Source organism: Acinonyx jubatus, chromosome D2 (assembly GCF_027475565.1).
Source record: "Acinonyx jubatus isolate Ajub_Pintada_27869175 chromosome D2, VMU_Ajub_asm_v1.0, whole genome shotgun sequence".
Lineage (NCBI taxonomy): Eukaryota > Metazoa > Chordata > Mammalia > Carnivora > Felidae > Acinonyx > Acinonyx jubatus.
Genome location: NC_069393.1, coordinates 8,120,667 through 8,138,391, shown reverse-complemented (window position 1 = coordinate 8,138,391; position 17,725 = coordinate 8,120,667). Strand labels below are relative to the sequence as shown.

At 38.2% G+C, this 17,725-nt stretch overlaps 1 protein-coding gene across 7 annotated transcripts in view; it reads right to left on the bottom strand.

Annotated features, from left to right (window-relative positions):
- The window catches only part of RYR2 (ryanodine receptor 2), a 749,501-nt gene that overhangs the window by 58,157 nt on the left and 673,619 nt on the right, over positions 1 to 17,725 (bottom strand). For all 7 annotated transcript variants that reach the window (XM_053207799.1, XM_053207801.1, XM_053207802.1 and 4 more), the window contains 5 exons: positions 15,944 to 16,020; positions 15,081 to 15,154; positions 5,149 to 5,229; positions 4,324 to 4,412; positions 2,038 to 2,166 (listed from right to left, as the gene is read on the bottom strand). In XM_053207799.1, coding sequence (XP_053063774.1) covers positions 2,038 to 2,166; positions 4,324 to 4,412; positions 5,149 to 5,229; positions 15,081 to 15,154; positions 15,944 to 16,020 — 450 coding nt within the window. The remainder of the gene's footprint in view (positions 1 to 2,037; positions 2,167 to 4,323; positions 4,413 to 5,148; positions 5,230 to 15,080; positions 15,155 to 15,943; positions 16,021 to 17,725) is intronic.

Here is a 17,725-nt window from a genome sequence, read left to right as displayed (position 1 = left end):
CTGAGAGGTTAATGGATTCTTCTTGTTTTATATAAATTCAGGAATCTCACCTATATTAGAAACCAGGAAACGCTCACTCTCCACCTAAAAGGCATTTAAGTTCCATATGTTACTTAGAAACCATTTTATTCACTTCCTAAAAAGTCCCTTGGCTTGCTCATGTTATCAGGTAACTATTATATTTTAATCAAGAGAACTGACACGGAATGCTGTATCGATACTTTTCTAGGCGTGGATGAGAATAATGAGAATATGAAGGCAATAGTGGAAGCCAGGGAAGACAAGGGAATAGGAATGTGAGGGGCTGAAACAAATTTAAAATTTTGCTTTTGGGGGTGCCTGGCTTGCTCAGTCGGTTAAGTGTCCGACATTAGCTCGGTTGGCTTCACTTGGCCCCCCGTGTTCTTGTACTCAGTCATTCTATAAACACCGGTAGCTATGCAAGGCTCTGGGGTACCATCTGTCATTTTCACTTAACTTCTTTCTGCTGTAAGATTATGTTTAGTCTAATGACACAACCTAAGTTTATTCTTCCTGATTTATCCTTGGCGCATGGTACTTCAAACAGACTGACTGATTCAGAGTCAAACTGGCCATGGAGACAGAACACTGAAAGGAGAGATGACTGACTGGTCCCCTAGATAATAATAAAGTTTCCCCTGGTTGAAAAAAACAAAATTTTATAAAATCTTTTAAAAATCTGCAGGTCAAGACTAGAAATATAGCCTAAGAAGAACATAAAATGAATTGATGTTTAAAAAAAAAAAGGTATTTAAAAAAATTTTTTTTAACATTTATTTATTTTTGAGAAACAGAGTGAGACAAAGTGGGGGAGGGGCAGAGAGAGAAGGAGACACAGAATCCGAAGCAGGCTCCAGGCTCTGGGCTGTCAGCACAGAGCCTGACGCGAGGCTCGAACCCACAGAACTGTGAGATCATGACCTGAGCCAAAGTCGGATGCTCAACCGACTGAGCCACCCAGGTGCCCCCCCAAAAAGGTATTTTCTTCATGGTTATTGGAGTTCTACCTGTAACATACATTATTATATGATTTTATATGTATGTGTGTGTATGTGCCTTCACACACACATACATATGTACTAAAATGAAGTTGTTGGCTTTTTTGAATGGCTTCTTTTTTTAATTTTTTTCTTTTTTCTTTTTTTCTAAATTCAAGTCAGTTAACATACAGTATGTTAAGAGTAGAACCCAGTGATTCATCTCTTACATAGGACACCCAGCGCTCATCCCGAAAAGTGCCCCCCTTAATGTCTGTCACCCATTTAACCCTTTCCCCCACATACTGTCCCCTTCCAGCAACCCTCAGTTTGTTCTCTGTATTTAAGAGTCTTTTATGGTTTGTCTCCCTCTCTGTTTTTATCTTATTTTTCCTTCCCTTCCCCTATGTTTACCTGTTGTTTTTCTCAAATTCCACATGAATGAAATCATATATTTATCTTTCTCTGACTTATTTCACTTAGCATAATACCCTCTAGTTCCATCCATATTGTTGCAAATGGTGAGATTTCATTCTTTTTCATTACCGAGTAGTATATCTGATAGATACCACATCTTCTTTATCCATTTGTGTGATGATGGACATTTGGACTCCTTCCATAGTGAACTCTTAAACACATTCTCTTTTATATAAGGTTTTTATGAAACTCCTTCCTCACTTTTGTTGGAATACAATAAAGAGTAGTTTATTGCTCTGTCCTTTCTCTCTCCCTTCTTTAATATTTATTGAGTGCTTAATATACACCAGGACCTAGAGATACCATAGAGTCCCCATCCTGGTTCACCCCTGAAAGGAGTTAATAATAACTCAATCTGCCGAATGGTAAGGCAAGTTCATGCCATATAAATTCACACCTCAACCTGATATTTAATTGTCATTGGTTAAGAATCTATGTGAAAGGTCAATAGCGAATGTGAATGACGGCAGGAAAATTGGCATATTGCATTTCTCCACGGAATTTAATGGTAACAAGTTGACTCTTTTTTTTCTTGAAACAGCAGAAATATTTAAATGTTTACCTGAATATACTCTGTGAGCGTGTTAAAGACTTGTTTTGCTACTTGAATTGCTTTGGAGAAATTCCGTTGTCCTTGTTCATCAATAACATCTTTCCCAGAGTAATACCAATAGAAATCACTAATGGATTCCTGCAAAAGAGGGATGATAGGATTAAGACACATTCTAAAGCTACCACTGACCTGCCTGGCTTTGAAATCTAGAAGAGGAAATCATTTTAAATAACAAGATTTGGAAGCAAACAAAAATATCTGTGAAGTAAATACTATTCTCAATGATTTTCCTAAACAGAAAATGTGGCAATGTCTTCCTGAGACAGAGATAACAACTAGAGATAAAAAGCAGAAAACTTAGCTTGAAATAATGACTCTCTGTCTTTGATGACTTTGAATTTCACAGACATAAAGAGTCATAAGGTTAATGCGTATTTATCTACTGAGCAAAGCTAAATTAATTTTATGTAATTTTATGTAAGTACAAACATTAGACAAGTCCTGGATGTTTTTGGGGTTACAGACATCTGACCTCCTTTTTTTTCCAACAAAGTTCACTAACGTTTCCTCATGAGAACTCCAAAATGTTCCTCACTCTTATAAATGCCCCTCAAGAAACTGGTTGGACTACTTATAAACACAGATACGACAGATATAAATAAACATCTAAACAAGATCAATCTTTTTTTTTTAATTTTTTTTTTAATGTTTATTTTTGAGAGAGAGACAGAGAGACAGAAAGGCAGAGCACAAGCAGGTGAAGGACAGAGAGAGAGAGGGAGACACAGAATCCAAAGCAGGCTGCAGGCTCTGAACTGTCAGCCCAGAACCTGATACAGGGATCGAACTCTTGAACCATGGGATCATGACCTGAGCTGAAGTCAGATGCTTAACCAACTGAACCGCCTAGGCGCCCTTAAACAAGATCAATCTTTCTGAATGGGATGTTTTCAATAATAACTTACATTTGGAAGGAATTTTAGTTGGCTAAAGGAATAATAAAACTTATTTTTTTTTTAGTTTATTTATTTTATTCTGAGAACCAGTACGGATGGGAGGAGCAGAGAGAGTGGCGGACAGAAGATCCAAAGCAGGCTCTGCGCTGACAGCATAAAGCCTGATGTGGGGCTCAAACTCACAACCATGAGATCACGACCTGAGCCAAAGTCAGACGCTTAACCGACTGAGCCACCAAAGGCCCCAGGAATAACACAATTTAGTCTAGCATGTAAATTGCATCTGGATTTCAAGACATGATTTTAAAAATTACAAATATGTTTTCAGCAATATTTCTTGTATTTGCTTCAAAAATGGAAGCTCTCAGTTAAAAAAAAAAGGGGGTTGTGCTTTTACATACTCAAAAGATTAAGGGAGAAACTATAAGTTTGAACATGTAGGTTTTAAAGTACTCTATCTGGTTACTCTTATAAATAAAGTGAGGGAAATAAAAATTGTGCAGAGCTCTCATTACCTAGGTAGGCCTACACCTTCAGATTCAGTTTCACCAATGTGTGAAAGATGACTACAATATCACAGAGATTTTTACCTGATGGAGTGTTAAGCTGGATTTTAAAATTAATTCAAGTATTGGCACAGCTAAAAAGAACTACCTGTCAAATGTAAGTACATTGTGGGTACTTTGAAAGCCTTTCTTTCGCATTCCTAAAAATATTTCAAATATTCTTCCTAATTTCTCTATCAACTTTAGAAGAAGGAGCAGAGTACGTAAGTACTTTCCAAAACGACATGAATTTAAAGTGCCATCAAGCTAGGGACGCCTGGGTGGCTCAGTCGGTTGAGCGTCCGACTTCGGCTCAGGTCATGATCTCGCAGTCCGTGAGTTCGAGCCCCGCGTCGAGCCCCGCGTTGAGCCCGTGTTCCTCTGTGCTGACAGCTCAGAGCCTTCTTCGGATTCTGTGTCTCCCTCTCTCTCTGCCCCTCCCCTGCTCATGCTCTGTCTCTCTCTCTGTCAAAACTAAATAAACATTAAAAAAAAAAAAAATTTAAAAATAAAAAAATAAAGTGCCATCAAGCTAAAAAACATAAGGGGGAAAAGAAATTCCCACTTACAGAAAGAAAATCATGAGCAAAGTAGGAGTCAGGATCGGGGGCAAAGACAACAGAGGCAGGTCCCCCCTAAAACTTGGTGAAAGATTGTGATCAAAGACAAAAGATCTCAAAAAATTCTGTTTGGCCAACAATCACGACGCATTAAAACATGTTGGTTTAATAGCTCCACCACATCACATCCACTCACCAACCCCCTTCACTCATCACTAAGAGAAGCCGACATACCTGGACTCTGAGTAGGTAGTCTACAGTAGAGATGATGATGTTGACAGTTGTGTTATTGCCAGTCTGAGTTCTCAGATAATTCTGAAAATCTATGGAAGATCAAAAGGAGTTACTAAAGGTGAGTCAAAAGTTTTGAATGAGTTATCCGAATAACTCCAAAAGCAACTGAGGCCTCCGGCAAAATTGCTGTGGCTAAGAGTAGTGCTTCAAGGGAGCACCCCCAAAACTATCTCGGTGCTTCAGAGAGTACCAATTTCCAATTTCTGTCTAAGTGGTTGCTGACGTCTGTTTCCTGATTGCTAGCCCTACAGCCCTGGGTATCTCCGGAAGGAGTTTCGCCGTTTAGGAAAGAGTAATTGAACTATGCATTCAGTAATCATTTGTTCCTGAGTGCTGGGGAAACAAAGATAAAATTAAGATACAGTTCCTACCTTCACAGATGCACAAGTCTGGGAGAGAGCTTGTTATATAAACAACAAAGGGAAATATGTTATGCTAAGTGATACTATGAAGTTGATTCCCCAGTTAAAGAGAAGGGGTAGGAAGGAATAAACCCATACAGCTCTCTGTAGACCTCGTATCTTTTTTCACCTGATTTAACAGAAAAACAAGTGTTAGGAATTAAGTGGTGCGGCCAGCAAAGGACTTTGAGAGTAGGGATGCAATGCATAAAATGTCACAGTGTATACTGAGCATACGGAGGAATACTCTAGAATGTTTGTGGACTCAGGGACAAGGCGTAATTGGAATGAGCGGGCCCCTGTCACTACTGGCTTCAAACTGCTTCCTCCTTGGTACCGTCATAGAGTCTGGGGTCTCACGAACCTGAGTTGTGTCCCTCACAAAGCAGCTGGAGGAAACGGAAGAGGTCACACGTGAACTCGTCATCTTGGAGAACCTTTTCTCCTGCAGAAAATCCAGAGATCAGACATGATCAACTATCCTCGCTGGTCCCGCCCTCTCTTTCCCCACCTCCAGAAAACTTGCATGTTGATCTAGCATCGTTCTGAACCAAAAACAGTCACAAATCATAGCCACTCTATCTGAAGCTTGTACGATCATGCGCTTGGCAGATAGATGCACTTTTTCTTTGTCAGAAAAGAACATTTGAATCTTAAAACTCATATTTCTCTCTGTTAAAAGTAGCAGCATGGGTTTGGCAACATTTTAGAAACAACCTGAAGATTTAAACTTCCTTTTTTTGGTTTTTGTTTTTTTGTTTGTTTGTTTTTTTGTAAGGTGTGTATAGGAATGATGTCCACATCTCTTACAAATGCCAAGGTGAAATCTACTTTGCTCCCAGAGAACCACCAATTATTTCAATGCAAAGGCATTCATTGCATATACAAAACAGGACCGAGAGCTTCTTCTATTTAATGAACAATTAAAGGATCTTGTGAAAATTGTAAATGACTAGAAAATGTTTGATTCATTTCAATTAACTATCTCGTTAGCTTGCCTAAGGGATTTAAAAAAGTAAAGAGTTCAGAAATCTGATATAGACATGCCACTGGTTGGAACTTTACTTTCAGAGGAGACAGAACTAGCAAACAGACCTAATTCTACATATCAAACCAAATGAAAGACTTTGGTGGCTCATGCTGTATGAGTCACTCCAACCAAAAGGTGAAAAGAAGGTTATCTCATAGCCATAGAAGTTACTCAGAATCATTAAAAACTAATATATTTGTGGGGTAAACACCTCAGAAAAGGGTTCAAATATTTTACCTACATTTTAATCAAAATGTATCTTGGTCACAAGTTACTTGGAAAGCAAAAACACAAAGAAAGAAACAAACGAAAAAACAGCACCACACAAATGAAAGTTGATTTTGAAAGCATAGAGTGCCAGTGGAAAAATTGTCAACGTTATGAGTGTATGTTCTGGATTCTAAATTTGTTGCTTAGAAATCAAAATGACACAAAAATGTCGTTTGGCAAGTGAATGAATGTACTTATGTATTAAAAAAAATGATAATAACTTTTCAGACTGGAAATACTTTGGGCCGAGAAAGAAAACTATGCAATGACCATGTGTTTACTTTAACTAAAATTATGAATGATTATAATGACAGAGAGCTGATGGACTTACCAGTCTGCAGTCTGTGACTTTCAAAGTGAGAGGCTTCATATAATGGGAGGGTTAGGAAGCAAAACCATTTTGAAAACTAATATAAACATTAAAAAAAGTACATAAAATCACTGTACTGGTTTCCCTATAAGATATGATATTTGGTGACCAAACTAAAATCACCATGCATATAGATCAGCTGTGTGGCAAATTCAAGTTTAAGTGCACATTGCTTTGACTCTCAGTACGTGGCTGATAAGCCCATTCCTCAGTGTCTCCTTTCATGACGGGATAGGAAAGAAAGGGAGAAGAGTCTAGGCTAATAAACCAAACTCTTCACTTATGATACTTAGTATCTTTCCATGAACTGTTTGAATCAGACGAGTCTTTAAAATGATATTTAAAACATAATATTATGAGTTACACAGTCTTCCTGATTCTTTCCTTGCGAGCCCATCTAAAATGCTTTTCTCTAGAAAACTGAATCAATAAACCATGTACTTTCAATGTTCACATACTCCATGTGGAATAAGTAACCCTTGATAGAAAGTATTCAGAAAAGTTAACAAGGAAATAAATATCATACAGTCTACCTGTGTTCCTGAAAATGCCCTGCGCAATGCACACTGATTTATAACGTAAGGATTTACTGTCGGCATGCACGGTATTTTCTCGACTGTATACCAAAACACATATAAGTAACTTAACTTACAAAAGGACACGCTGCACACAGCAGAACAATAGGGGAGGAGCGTGGGAGGGGGCGGGTCAAGACTTCCTTTACCATCAGGTGACAACGAGGTATAAACTGGGGTGCTATTGCTGAACAAACACGTTACTATCTGATTAAAATGCTGCCATTCCCCATGCTGCATGTAAGTGGTACAGTAACAGAGATGGGTGGTGGCTTTATGTCTGCAGAAGGTACAGGATGCACGGTCTATTTTGTGATGTATGCAAAAGACATTCCATTGCAAGATGGAAACTAAGATTAATAACAACGAAATGGAGTAAAATGTAGTTGAAAGTGCTCTGATGTTCTTAAAATTACTATTTGTAATAGCTGCATGACGGTCAAATGTGAATACTGTAAAGGACATTCCTTGGGTTTCATTTTTAATTATAAGGGGCTAATGATTTCTAATACTGTAACATAGGGAGAGTTGTTTCAATATTGTTGCTGATGATGAGACAGTTCTTCGTGCCTTAGTTTTCTCATCCATAAAACGAGGGGAACATGGGCACTGTCTACCTCACTAGCTCTTCATAATTGATGTGACCATTTTTAGATATTGTGGAGAGGTCAACATTATCAGTAGCAGTGGCAACACCACTAAATAAACATGGGAACAACATGCCTACGTGATGAATACAGTCATTTGAACATATTTACTAAAAGTGTTTCTATTTCCAAAAAGCCATCTTAATTTTAATGGACCAAAAGAGTCTCCAAAACCTCCATTTCACTTGGAAATAATATTAGACCTTATTTGTGCAAGGTACCAGTAAAATCAATTCCTATTTTAAAAATCTAATCAAGTTAAGACACTTTTAAAGGCCACTGTTCTACTCACAATTGGCGTTAAAAAGTATATAATGTTTGCTTAAGTGTTTGTTTTTATTGACTACCTAAAACACCCATGGTCTTAGCTCGACATTTACAACCTTATCTTGAGACAACGCTTGGTTTAATTGTTATTACTTGCTAAAAATTATCAATAATTGTTGATAAAATGAAGGCAATAAGTGAAATGCCGAGTAGATATATAGAAACAATTGATTTAGGACACATAGATCAGAAGACTAAGATCCTCTTTGTTGTAATGTCTTTTCATGGCAATATCCCCAGTAATGGAAAGCTAAAAGGATGAGTGGCATGAAATGTTAACACTGGTTGCATCAAAGAACTCCCTACAAAAGCTTGTTATATAGAACTCAAGAGTGTTTTCCCCCTGCCCCTGCCGTGGAAGAAATAGTTCTGTTCAGTGATCTTTAGAGGACTCAAATACCTATTTTGTATAATGGCAAAACTGAAAGATTAAGGCTAAAAATATTTTTAAATAGTGAAAAGTCAGGTATTTGGTTCCATGTGGGTAATTTTAATGTCACTGCTTAAATGGTTTAAGTGGCCACTTAAATTATACTACTATTCAACCAACAACGGATACAATTTTTAAAATGGATTCACAATTAACATTTAGTTAGTGACTACAGTGTGCTAGGCATTGTGCTAGATATATTTTCTTATCATTTCGTTTTAGGTTTATAATAATCCTATGAATCAGGTGACATGAATCCCATTTTGTGGGATACAACCGAGCAATTAAGTAGCTTGACTGAGGTCCTATAGCAATTTACTAGTAGAGAATTTGAGTCCAATAAACTTCGATGAACATTCATTAAGTGTCTCCTACATGGAAGGCACCTTGTGAGATCCTGGGCATATAATTATGACTAATGGACACAAGCCCTAACTCAAAGAAGTTCATAGTCTAATGGAAAAGATAGGCAATAAAAAGGTCATTTCAATACCAAATGGTCTTTCTGGATCACAAAGTTCACATCAGTAACTGATCAGATCTTTGGCTAACAACCTCCGACTACATGTACTATATGTTAGTTAAACTGTGAACTCCTACTTGTTTTTTATCAATTTTAGAACCCAAAGAAAACCATTTTCTAGATATGTGGCTTTGGGAAAGTCAAGTCACCTTTCTGAGGCTTTGTTGCATCACTTTGACATGGGAATTAACGATCTCCTCACCCCCTTACTTTCAAAGGGTTGTTGGGAGAATAAAATTGGCTCAGACAAGTACATTTGCTTTGAAACATGCAAAGCACAATAGGAATAAAAGTGAATTTTCAATGATAGGAAGGCACAGGTTCAAAAGACCTAGGTTTCTAAAATAAAGACTTTCAATGGGCTGTGGGGTGTGATAAATAATCTACATATTCCATATACTCAATGTGACATGAGTGCATAAAATGCATTCCTATTTCAGACCCCAAGACAATAAAAATGACCACTGTGTGAAATAAATTAGGTATGTCCCATGGATAACAGAATTAAAGCACATGTTAGTTATGGAGGGAAACATACCTTTGCTTTCAAATGTGATCCTCAGATTATTTCTCTTATAACGTCTTAATGCCTTTGAGCTCCCATTACTCTAACTGAAATCCTTACTGTTCTTTATCCATTCCATTAACCAACATCCTAACTGATCTCCCTCCCTTCAGGCTGCAATGCCCATCTTAAACACTGTTGCCTACAACGACAGTTGCCGGCAATCCAATCATAAAACACTCCCAACAAAAAGATGGACTCCTTTAACAGCAGTTGAGAAAAATCTACTCTCAAAATCCCCTCAATCTATCATCAGATATAACCACAGAGCTCCCCAACTTCCATGGAGGAAATCATGCTGCTAATGTTAGAGGACTCAGTGTTTAGTTAGCATACTAGCATTACTGAGAAATGAGAAATCTGTTCGCTTTAATGTTACTGGCTTGAACAATGTACGTTAGGACTTAATGCCAGGTACACCATCACACAACACTACTGAAGTGTTACTTACGTAGTGGCTCTTCATGGCCTCAGAAAGAAAGTATGAATTCTTTGGCATGGCACAAAAGGCCTTTTACAGCCTCCCACCAACTATCTTTCCAGCCTCTAGTCTGTTCATGTCTCTTCAACCACCCTAGGTCAGTAATGTTCTTCATCATGCTTTGTACCTTAAGCTTTGCATATGCGGTTCCCTTTCATTGGCATATCCAACGCCTTTCTCATCTACCAGGTAAACGCCTACTTCAGGCCATATGTTACTTCTGTTGTGAAACTTAACCCATCAGCCTGGCAGACAAGTACTTCAACTCAGTTCACTCATAACACATAGCTCATGGGTTCTGAAGTTATTCGTTTACAAGACTATCTACATAACACTGAGTCCGTAAAGAACGCCAATGCCTAGGACAAGGTCTAGCACATAATAGCCACTCAAATTTCAATTAGTGCTTCAATGTTTAAAAACTGTACAAGGATGTTAGGAAAATTTATTTCGTGCCATGAACTAGTATCACATGCTTTCCTCAAAAAGAAGGTTGATCCAGAGGAATGGCAGAGCAGTGTAGTCAGAACTGAGAGCTAAGCTGAACTACACGTGACTACACTTTGACTTTGCAAATCTGGGGTGGGAGATAGACAGTAAACAATTAAGCACTAAAATACTAACAAAAAATTAGGATAGCCAATGCTTAGAGATTGTGTAAATTATCATTTTGACTAATTAACAATTAATTCTTTTGCTGCATTTTCATACAAATTTGGTGAGGTCAGTATAAATATCCCGAGTAAGAACCTCAATTCAATGCATTACCAAGTGCAGATGGAAATTTAGAAAGGTGAAATGTTAGTTGTTTTATATAAAATGTTCAAAAAAAATAAAAAAAAATTCTGAGGACTGTATCAGCTTCAAAATTTCATCTTGTTGATGAAGTCCAGGGCTGCTACAAAATGATCAAAAAATAAAATGAAGTATCTTCTACAACACTCCAAGAAGTGGGAAAGAAGAAAAATTGCACTTTCAAGCTCATAATGACTTAGTAATGAAGTTAAATGGTTCTGAGAAAAAAAGAATCCAAGGATGGAATGAAATTTTAAATATTCATAAGGTTTTTGGTTTTGAACTTCATTATACGTTAAAAGAAAACACGTGATTAAAAAATTATGCAGAGAAGACAACATTGAACACATCACAAGTCTAACAACACACTTGCCAAAGAAAACTGCGTTTTTTTTTTAACAAATGGGAAGTCCAGGCTTTTGCAGGAAAGGGGGAAATTTACTAAGAAGGGACAGAAATACTGGCAAACTTTCATGGCAGTAACAATGGTAGGAACAGGAATTAATATTAAATCGTATGAAATCCTTATATACAAACCTCAAAAAGGCACATATTTCCTAATGGTATCTCAATACCGGTTTAGGAATATCATATAAAACCATAAAAGTTCCAAAGTGATTTTAAAACTTCAACAGTGAATGTAAAGACTGGCAGGAGATTTGTGTCTTTAAAGAGAGTAAAAAGCAACAAGAAGCAAAAAATACCACCTAAGCTGATATGGTGAATATAAAATAAGCCCCCAGAAGGTATTAAAAGATGGGGCTAAGGGATTGGCTCATGAAATTGGTAACAGTGGGAGGCAGAGAGCCTGCATTTCAGTATTGACCCTGTCACTTCACTGTGTGATCCTGGACAAACCTTGTAGCCTTTCCACCCCTCAGTCTCCATACCTATAAACTGGGGACAATACCTTACTGGTGGCTGTAGGTTTCAAAAAGTTGCATTTAAGTTAGACATTTTCCATGGCTATATAATTTACAGCCATTTTATCATCATCAGGAAGAGGTTTAGCCTATTAGAGACAGGCGGTTGGGATGCAGAAAATTTAACTCATCAGATTGTCTTCTCAGTGTTGAGTTTATTATACTGCATGGGTCTCAGGCTTTAAAGCTACAACATCACTAACAGATGGGGAGTTTTCAGCTTTCTCTATGAATTCTGAGAAGGATGATTGATTTTCCCTCTCCTTATGAGGGTACAAACTTTTCTTGACTTCTGTAGACCCGTAAAAAAATGGGCATGTCACAGAAATTGTTTAAATATGCCAAAAGATAGAGTTGCTATAGGTATTCTTAATTTGGGAGGTAGTATAATTATTCACAGAGTGAATGAATTGCCGTCGTGTGTTCTAATAGGCGTCTTGATTAAGGCAAGAGTGTGTACTGAGAAAGCACAATTTAATCTCTAAAGCCGTGCTGACGTTCCAGGTACTCCTCAAAAGTCTCATCCCTCTTTTATTACCACTGCCTATAATGTCTTTTAGAAACTACTTTGAACTACCAATGCCATCTTTGTTATTAGTTTGCTACTGCTTCTTCAAATTGGGTCTCAAGAATGAAAACACAGTTTTTACGTTAGGAAGGCTTCTAATGTGTGATGTTTTCAAAGGAATAGAAAAAAACTCTGTAGATCTCTCAGTAATTGGAAGGGAACTGGCAGAACCCACTGGCCAAGAGGAGACTCAGCAGGACACAGTGCCCCCGGATCACCACTGATTTCCCATGCACCCATTGGTGCAGCCATAAAGCCACAGAACGTCCGAGACAGAAACGCCACAGAGAGACCACTGCACACATCTATGGTTCATTCGTTTACACGACAGTTGCAAACACTGGGTCCATCAGAATTTTTTTTAAACGAACGAAACAGAACGAAACAAATCCAAAAACGTAACTTAAATTCTTGACCCTTTTTGTCTAATATGTTCATAACTGAACATCCTCATGGAGAGAAAAAGGAAAGCTTGGTATATAAGTTCTATAAATAAAAGGATGCATAATGATGGAAATTAAATCATCTATTCGTTCAACAGTCTACCAAAGGGAAAACAATGCACAAAAAAACTTTCACTGTCAAGACTGTACACAAAGCTAAAAACAAATGAAGGAGCAAATAAATAAAAGGCAGATCATTTGTAATAATTACCACGCTCATGTGTGATGGCTGAGGAAAGGAGGACAGTACATTTACAGGTGAAAGAAAAGGAAACGGGGAAAAAATAAGTTGAGATGTTGGTTTTGTCTTGCTGTTTGTAAGGAAATACAATAGAAAACGTGTTAATCAGTTTGGGCAATTATTTGTGTGTGTTGAAAAAGAATGAACAAATCAAATCAACCTCCTACTGACAGATGTGACTAATTGTCGCGTCAGAATGGTCATTCTCACCCAGCTATTTCTGATTCGGGACTCACGAATGTCATTCCAATCCGTAGCTGGTTGACGAAGGGTAGGAGACCCTGTAAAGCTAACCTTGCACAGCCACTATTCCTGCGCGGATATGAACAATGGCAAAGTATGATGAATGCAATTGTGTTCAGAGCCTCTGGAACATCAGGTAATAATTGCAGGGAAAAATGAAACTGATTTCTAACTCCGAGACAGGAAGTCCCACTTTGGACAGAGAATTCATCCCTTTTAGGCACTTTACAGCTAATGGGAGATGCCCAGGCTTCCTGGAGACTCTAGAGGCAGGCAGGTAACGGGCTCTGAGATTTGTAGGGGCTCTGAGCTCTCTGGATGGGGCCCTCGGGCCAGTGTTTTCACTGTTGACATAAACCTAAGTCATCAAGAGATTTGGCTGGATATTCATTTCAGAACATTTAAATAAGTTTACAGTGCTGCTGGCAATTTTTTCTTAAAAGTAGCTTTACACAGGTAACTGTAGGACTAATTCTGGATGGTGGAATCTATACATTCAAATGTCAACAAGAAAATAAAAGCACACAGGAGCTGTAGTGTAGCAGCAGCATTAGAATATGTATAACTGAAAATTTTTTTAAAATTTTTTTCAGGGTTTCTTTACTTTTGAGAGAGAGAGAGAGAGTGCAAGCGGGGGAGGGACAGACATAGGAAGACAGGAATCTGAAGCAGGCTCCAGGCTCCGAGTTTTCAGCACAGAGCCCGACATGGGGCTCGAACTCACGAACCGTGAGATCATGACGTGAGCCGAAGTCGGACGCTTAACCAACTGAGCCACCCAGGCGCCCCTATCATTGATAATTCTTAAAAAACAGTAAGAAATATGCAGCTAATCCTTTTACCTAATGTGAAAACAAAAATATGCAGAAATAAGAGAGATTAGTTAATTCTAAAATATTTCAGAAAGGTAAGCAGACTGCAAATGGCAGATAGGATAAAATTTAGTTTTTGCAAAAAGAAAAATTTAGTTTTTGCAACAAGATTAGTTTTATCAAAGATCCGATGTGCCAAAACTAATGCATTGATAATATGACCACTGCAAACTAGACCAAACAAACAAAAACAGATCAACACACAGGGCCTCATTGAAACTAAATTAATTGAAAAAATGTCAAACACAAAAGAACAAAAACAAATCGAGACAAAAAATATTGAAGATTTTTTTCCTAATACTAAAAACGAATGTGCAGCAATAGTTATTTCTGCTTTCACTATAGTATATACTAATTTTTCTAGTTTATACACACATCTATTTACAGAGAAAAAAGTCTAAGATTATGTGAGTCATTATATTTCTGTGCATGTAAATTAAGTGATCAGAATTATTTTAACATTAAGAATTACTCCTTAATTTCTTTCATCAAATTTGGACTTGTGAAGACATAGGGATGCATGAGATACAAAGATATCTGTGCTATAAGGGAGGAGACTGTCGGAATAGTGGTCCATCGGAGGATCTCAAAGTGTCACTTTCCTAAGGAGACCAAGGAATCTGAAGATTTGGCAGTTTGCGAAAGTGGCCAAAAAAAAGTCCAATATCCTCTAATTTGGTTCATCCATATGCTTTATAATTTCACAGATGATTCTCTTGTAAGGGATCTTGATCTACTAACCAACTAGGGGAAAGGCCAATTACAATAGGTCTGGAACAAAAAAGGAGTTAACGGTCAACTGGGAAAGTTGGGTTTTGGGTATGATTTGAGTGAGTGCCCGATTGTGAACTTTTAAATGAGTCACATAAGCATTTTGGCCATGTAAAAATAACCCTACATCTCTCTGTTTTGCAAAGATAATTGGTAACTGACTCATCTCGGGAAAGGGGGGGAGAGGGGACAGGTGACCCTTTTAGTTTAAGTGACTGATACCTGATCCTTCTTCGGTGACCATTCCAAGTCCTTCAGCTTTGTTCTGCCGCTCAAATGCATTTAGGTCGAGGACGCTACAATAGCAGGGAGAAAAATGCTTAGAGGAGGAGAAAATTTTCTTTCTTCAGGAGAGCAAATGTGTACAAGTTCTGTATCATGAAATGTGAACCAAATATTAACATACCCTGAAGACATACCCCAATTCAATGTCTACCAACCATATTTTCCCAGGAGCAGCCCAGTCCCTCCCCAGGGCCTGCAATGAAATGATCCGTGGGCGAGGCAAACAGAAGGCATTAATGGGTTTCGACTTTGGGAGTACATTGTAATGTTAGCAGACACACTGAAATGTAATTATAATAATCATGGTTTCCCAGAAGGAATAGCTTATTACACTAACTATCTGTCAGATTCCTTTGTCAGGTGCTGTCTGAGTGATTTTAAATACTGCAAAAAATAGAAAATGATGACCATAAATGAGGTTAGGGATCATTTGTTTAGGGAAAATGAGAAGTGGTCCACAAGCTCTCAAAGAAAACTAATTAGAATTTCCCTTTTTCTCTTTTAAAATGCACACACTGCTCATTTTCAAGTGTGCAGCATATACGTTAATTCTCCAAGGTCCCTATTTAAGAATAGGGAAGACTATTTAAAGACATTACTAACGCTGAGTAAGTTAGCAATTACGGCATACTAACACCTAACAACAAGGCAGGAAAGAAGGCACCATCAATTGTCCTACTTTGACGTGTACTGAATCACTAAAAAATATTCTGTGTAGAATTACTGTCAGTAATGTTAAACAAACACCTTGAAAGACACAACCACTTAGTAGAGCCAGAACAAGGAAGGAGCGGGCTTACCTGCACGACTGCATCAGGCCGGCAAGGCTCTGAAAGAAACCCACGTCCTTCTTCTCCTTGAGATAGTCAAGCATTTTCTAGGGGTAAATATACAAACCACACGGCCACTGAACACAAAGCTTATTTTTTGTTAAGCAAGAAACATCAAAAACATGCTTTTTGTTCTGGAATAAAGACTTTAAAAAATTAGTGCATACGAAAACGACTGTCATCTTTACCACGACGTGGTGACCAGAATGTCAAAACGAGATAGCTGCACGTTTCAATGTCGGCAGTATATACAGGTGGCTTGGAACAAGACAGCTGCTTTACATAAACATCATAAGCACCATAAATATCCATGGAAATAATACTCTCAACTCTTCTAGTCAATCTTTAAGGATGTGAAGATGTAGACACTTAGTTCAAGTTTACTGGGAAGAAGGCCCACCTGGATGCTAGTCAGAGATTCCCATACAAAAGCTGAGTTCCTTATTTTTTTTTCAACGTTTATTTATTTTTGAGACAGAGAGAGACAGAGCATGAATGGGGGAGGGGCAGAGAGAGAGGGAGACACAGAATCCGAAACAGGCTCCAGGCTCTGAGCTGTCAGCACAGAGCCCAACGTGGGGCTCGAACTCACGGACCGCGAGATCATGACCCGAACGGAAGTCGGCCGCTTAACCGACTGAGCCATCCAGGCGCCCCAAAAGCTGAGTTTCTTAAAGGGCATTATAATCCATGTGGTGTGACTACCATATGCTACTGTGTGTAAGACATTATTTGTCTATTATAGACCTATGTGTATAAGACAGAAATTTAGTTTCCATTTTCATGGTCTCTAAACCCAAGCAATGGTAGCAATCATCTGACCACTAAATGTCTCTTCTCTTGTCAGAATCATGTCCAGTCTCTGTGCCCAAAATTGTGATGAAACACAAACGTAAAAAATGCTAAAGCGGTACATGGCTCCACCCTCCTAACTCTTGTTGTTGTTGTTTTGTTTTTTGTTTTAACATTTATTTCCTTTTGACAGACAGAGACAGAGCACGAGTAGAGGAGGGGCAGAGGGAGGGAGACAGAGAGTCGGAAGCAGGCTCCAGGCTCTGAGCTGTCAGCACAGAGCCTTACCTGGGGCTCGAACCCATGAACCCTGAGATCATGACCTGGGCCAAAGTCAGACGCTTAAGCAACTGAGCCACCCAGGTGCCCCTTAACTTATTGTTATATACTAAAATGAAACAGCCATTTTCAATGTGGATGAAGTAAGTGTTGGAAGTTTCAAACAAGAAGTACATACAAGATGATAAAATGATAGAAGGCACACCAAAGGTTTCAAGAAAACAAAGATACTGCTCTTCTCTGAATCTTGAATAGATGTGAATAATTGCTATCACCAGTGTTGTCTAAACGGGACTTAGCCGAACAGTAAGTTTTGGTAGTCATTTTCCCCCCAAGATTTGACTAACAGCTACCAAATACGTCAAGGCTGTGCACACGCACACACACACATACACACAGTATATGCATATGTATGTATATATGTACACATACATAAAAATAGGAACACGAAACACCTAGCTATTTTCTGGGGAGTGTGATAACTTACTGGTCTAATAAAACGTGTGGCACTTATTAATTCTGGATCTTTTAAACACAAGGAATGTAGCTCAGAGAATTAAAGCGGGGTGGTAGAATATGTACCTGAAGGTTTACAGAAAAAAAGAAAAGGCCTGGATAGACAGGAAGTGCATATATTATATGATTTCTCACGGCTACTTCTGACTCCAAGGATTTCTGAAT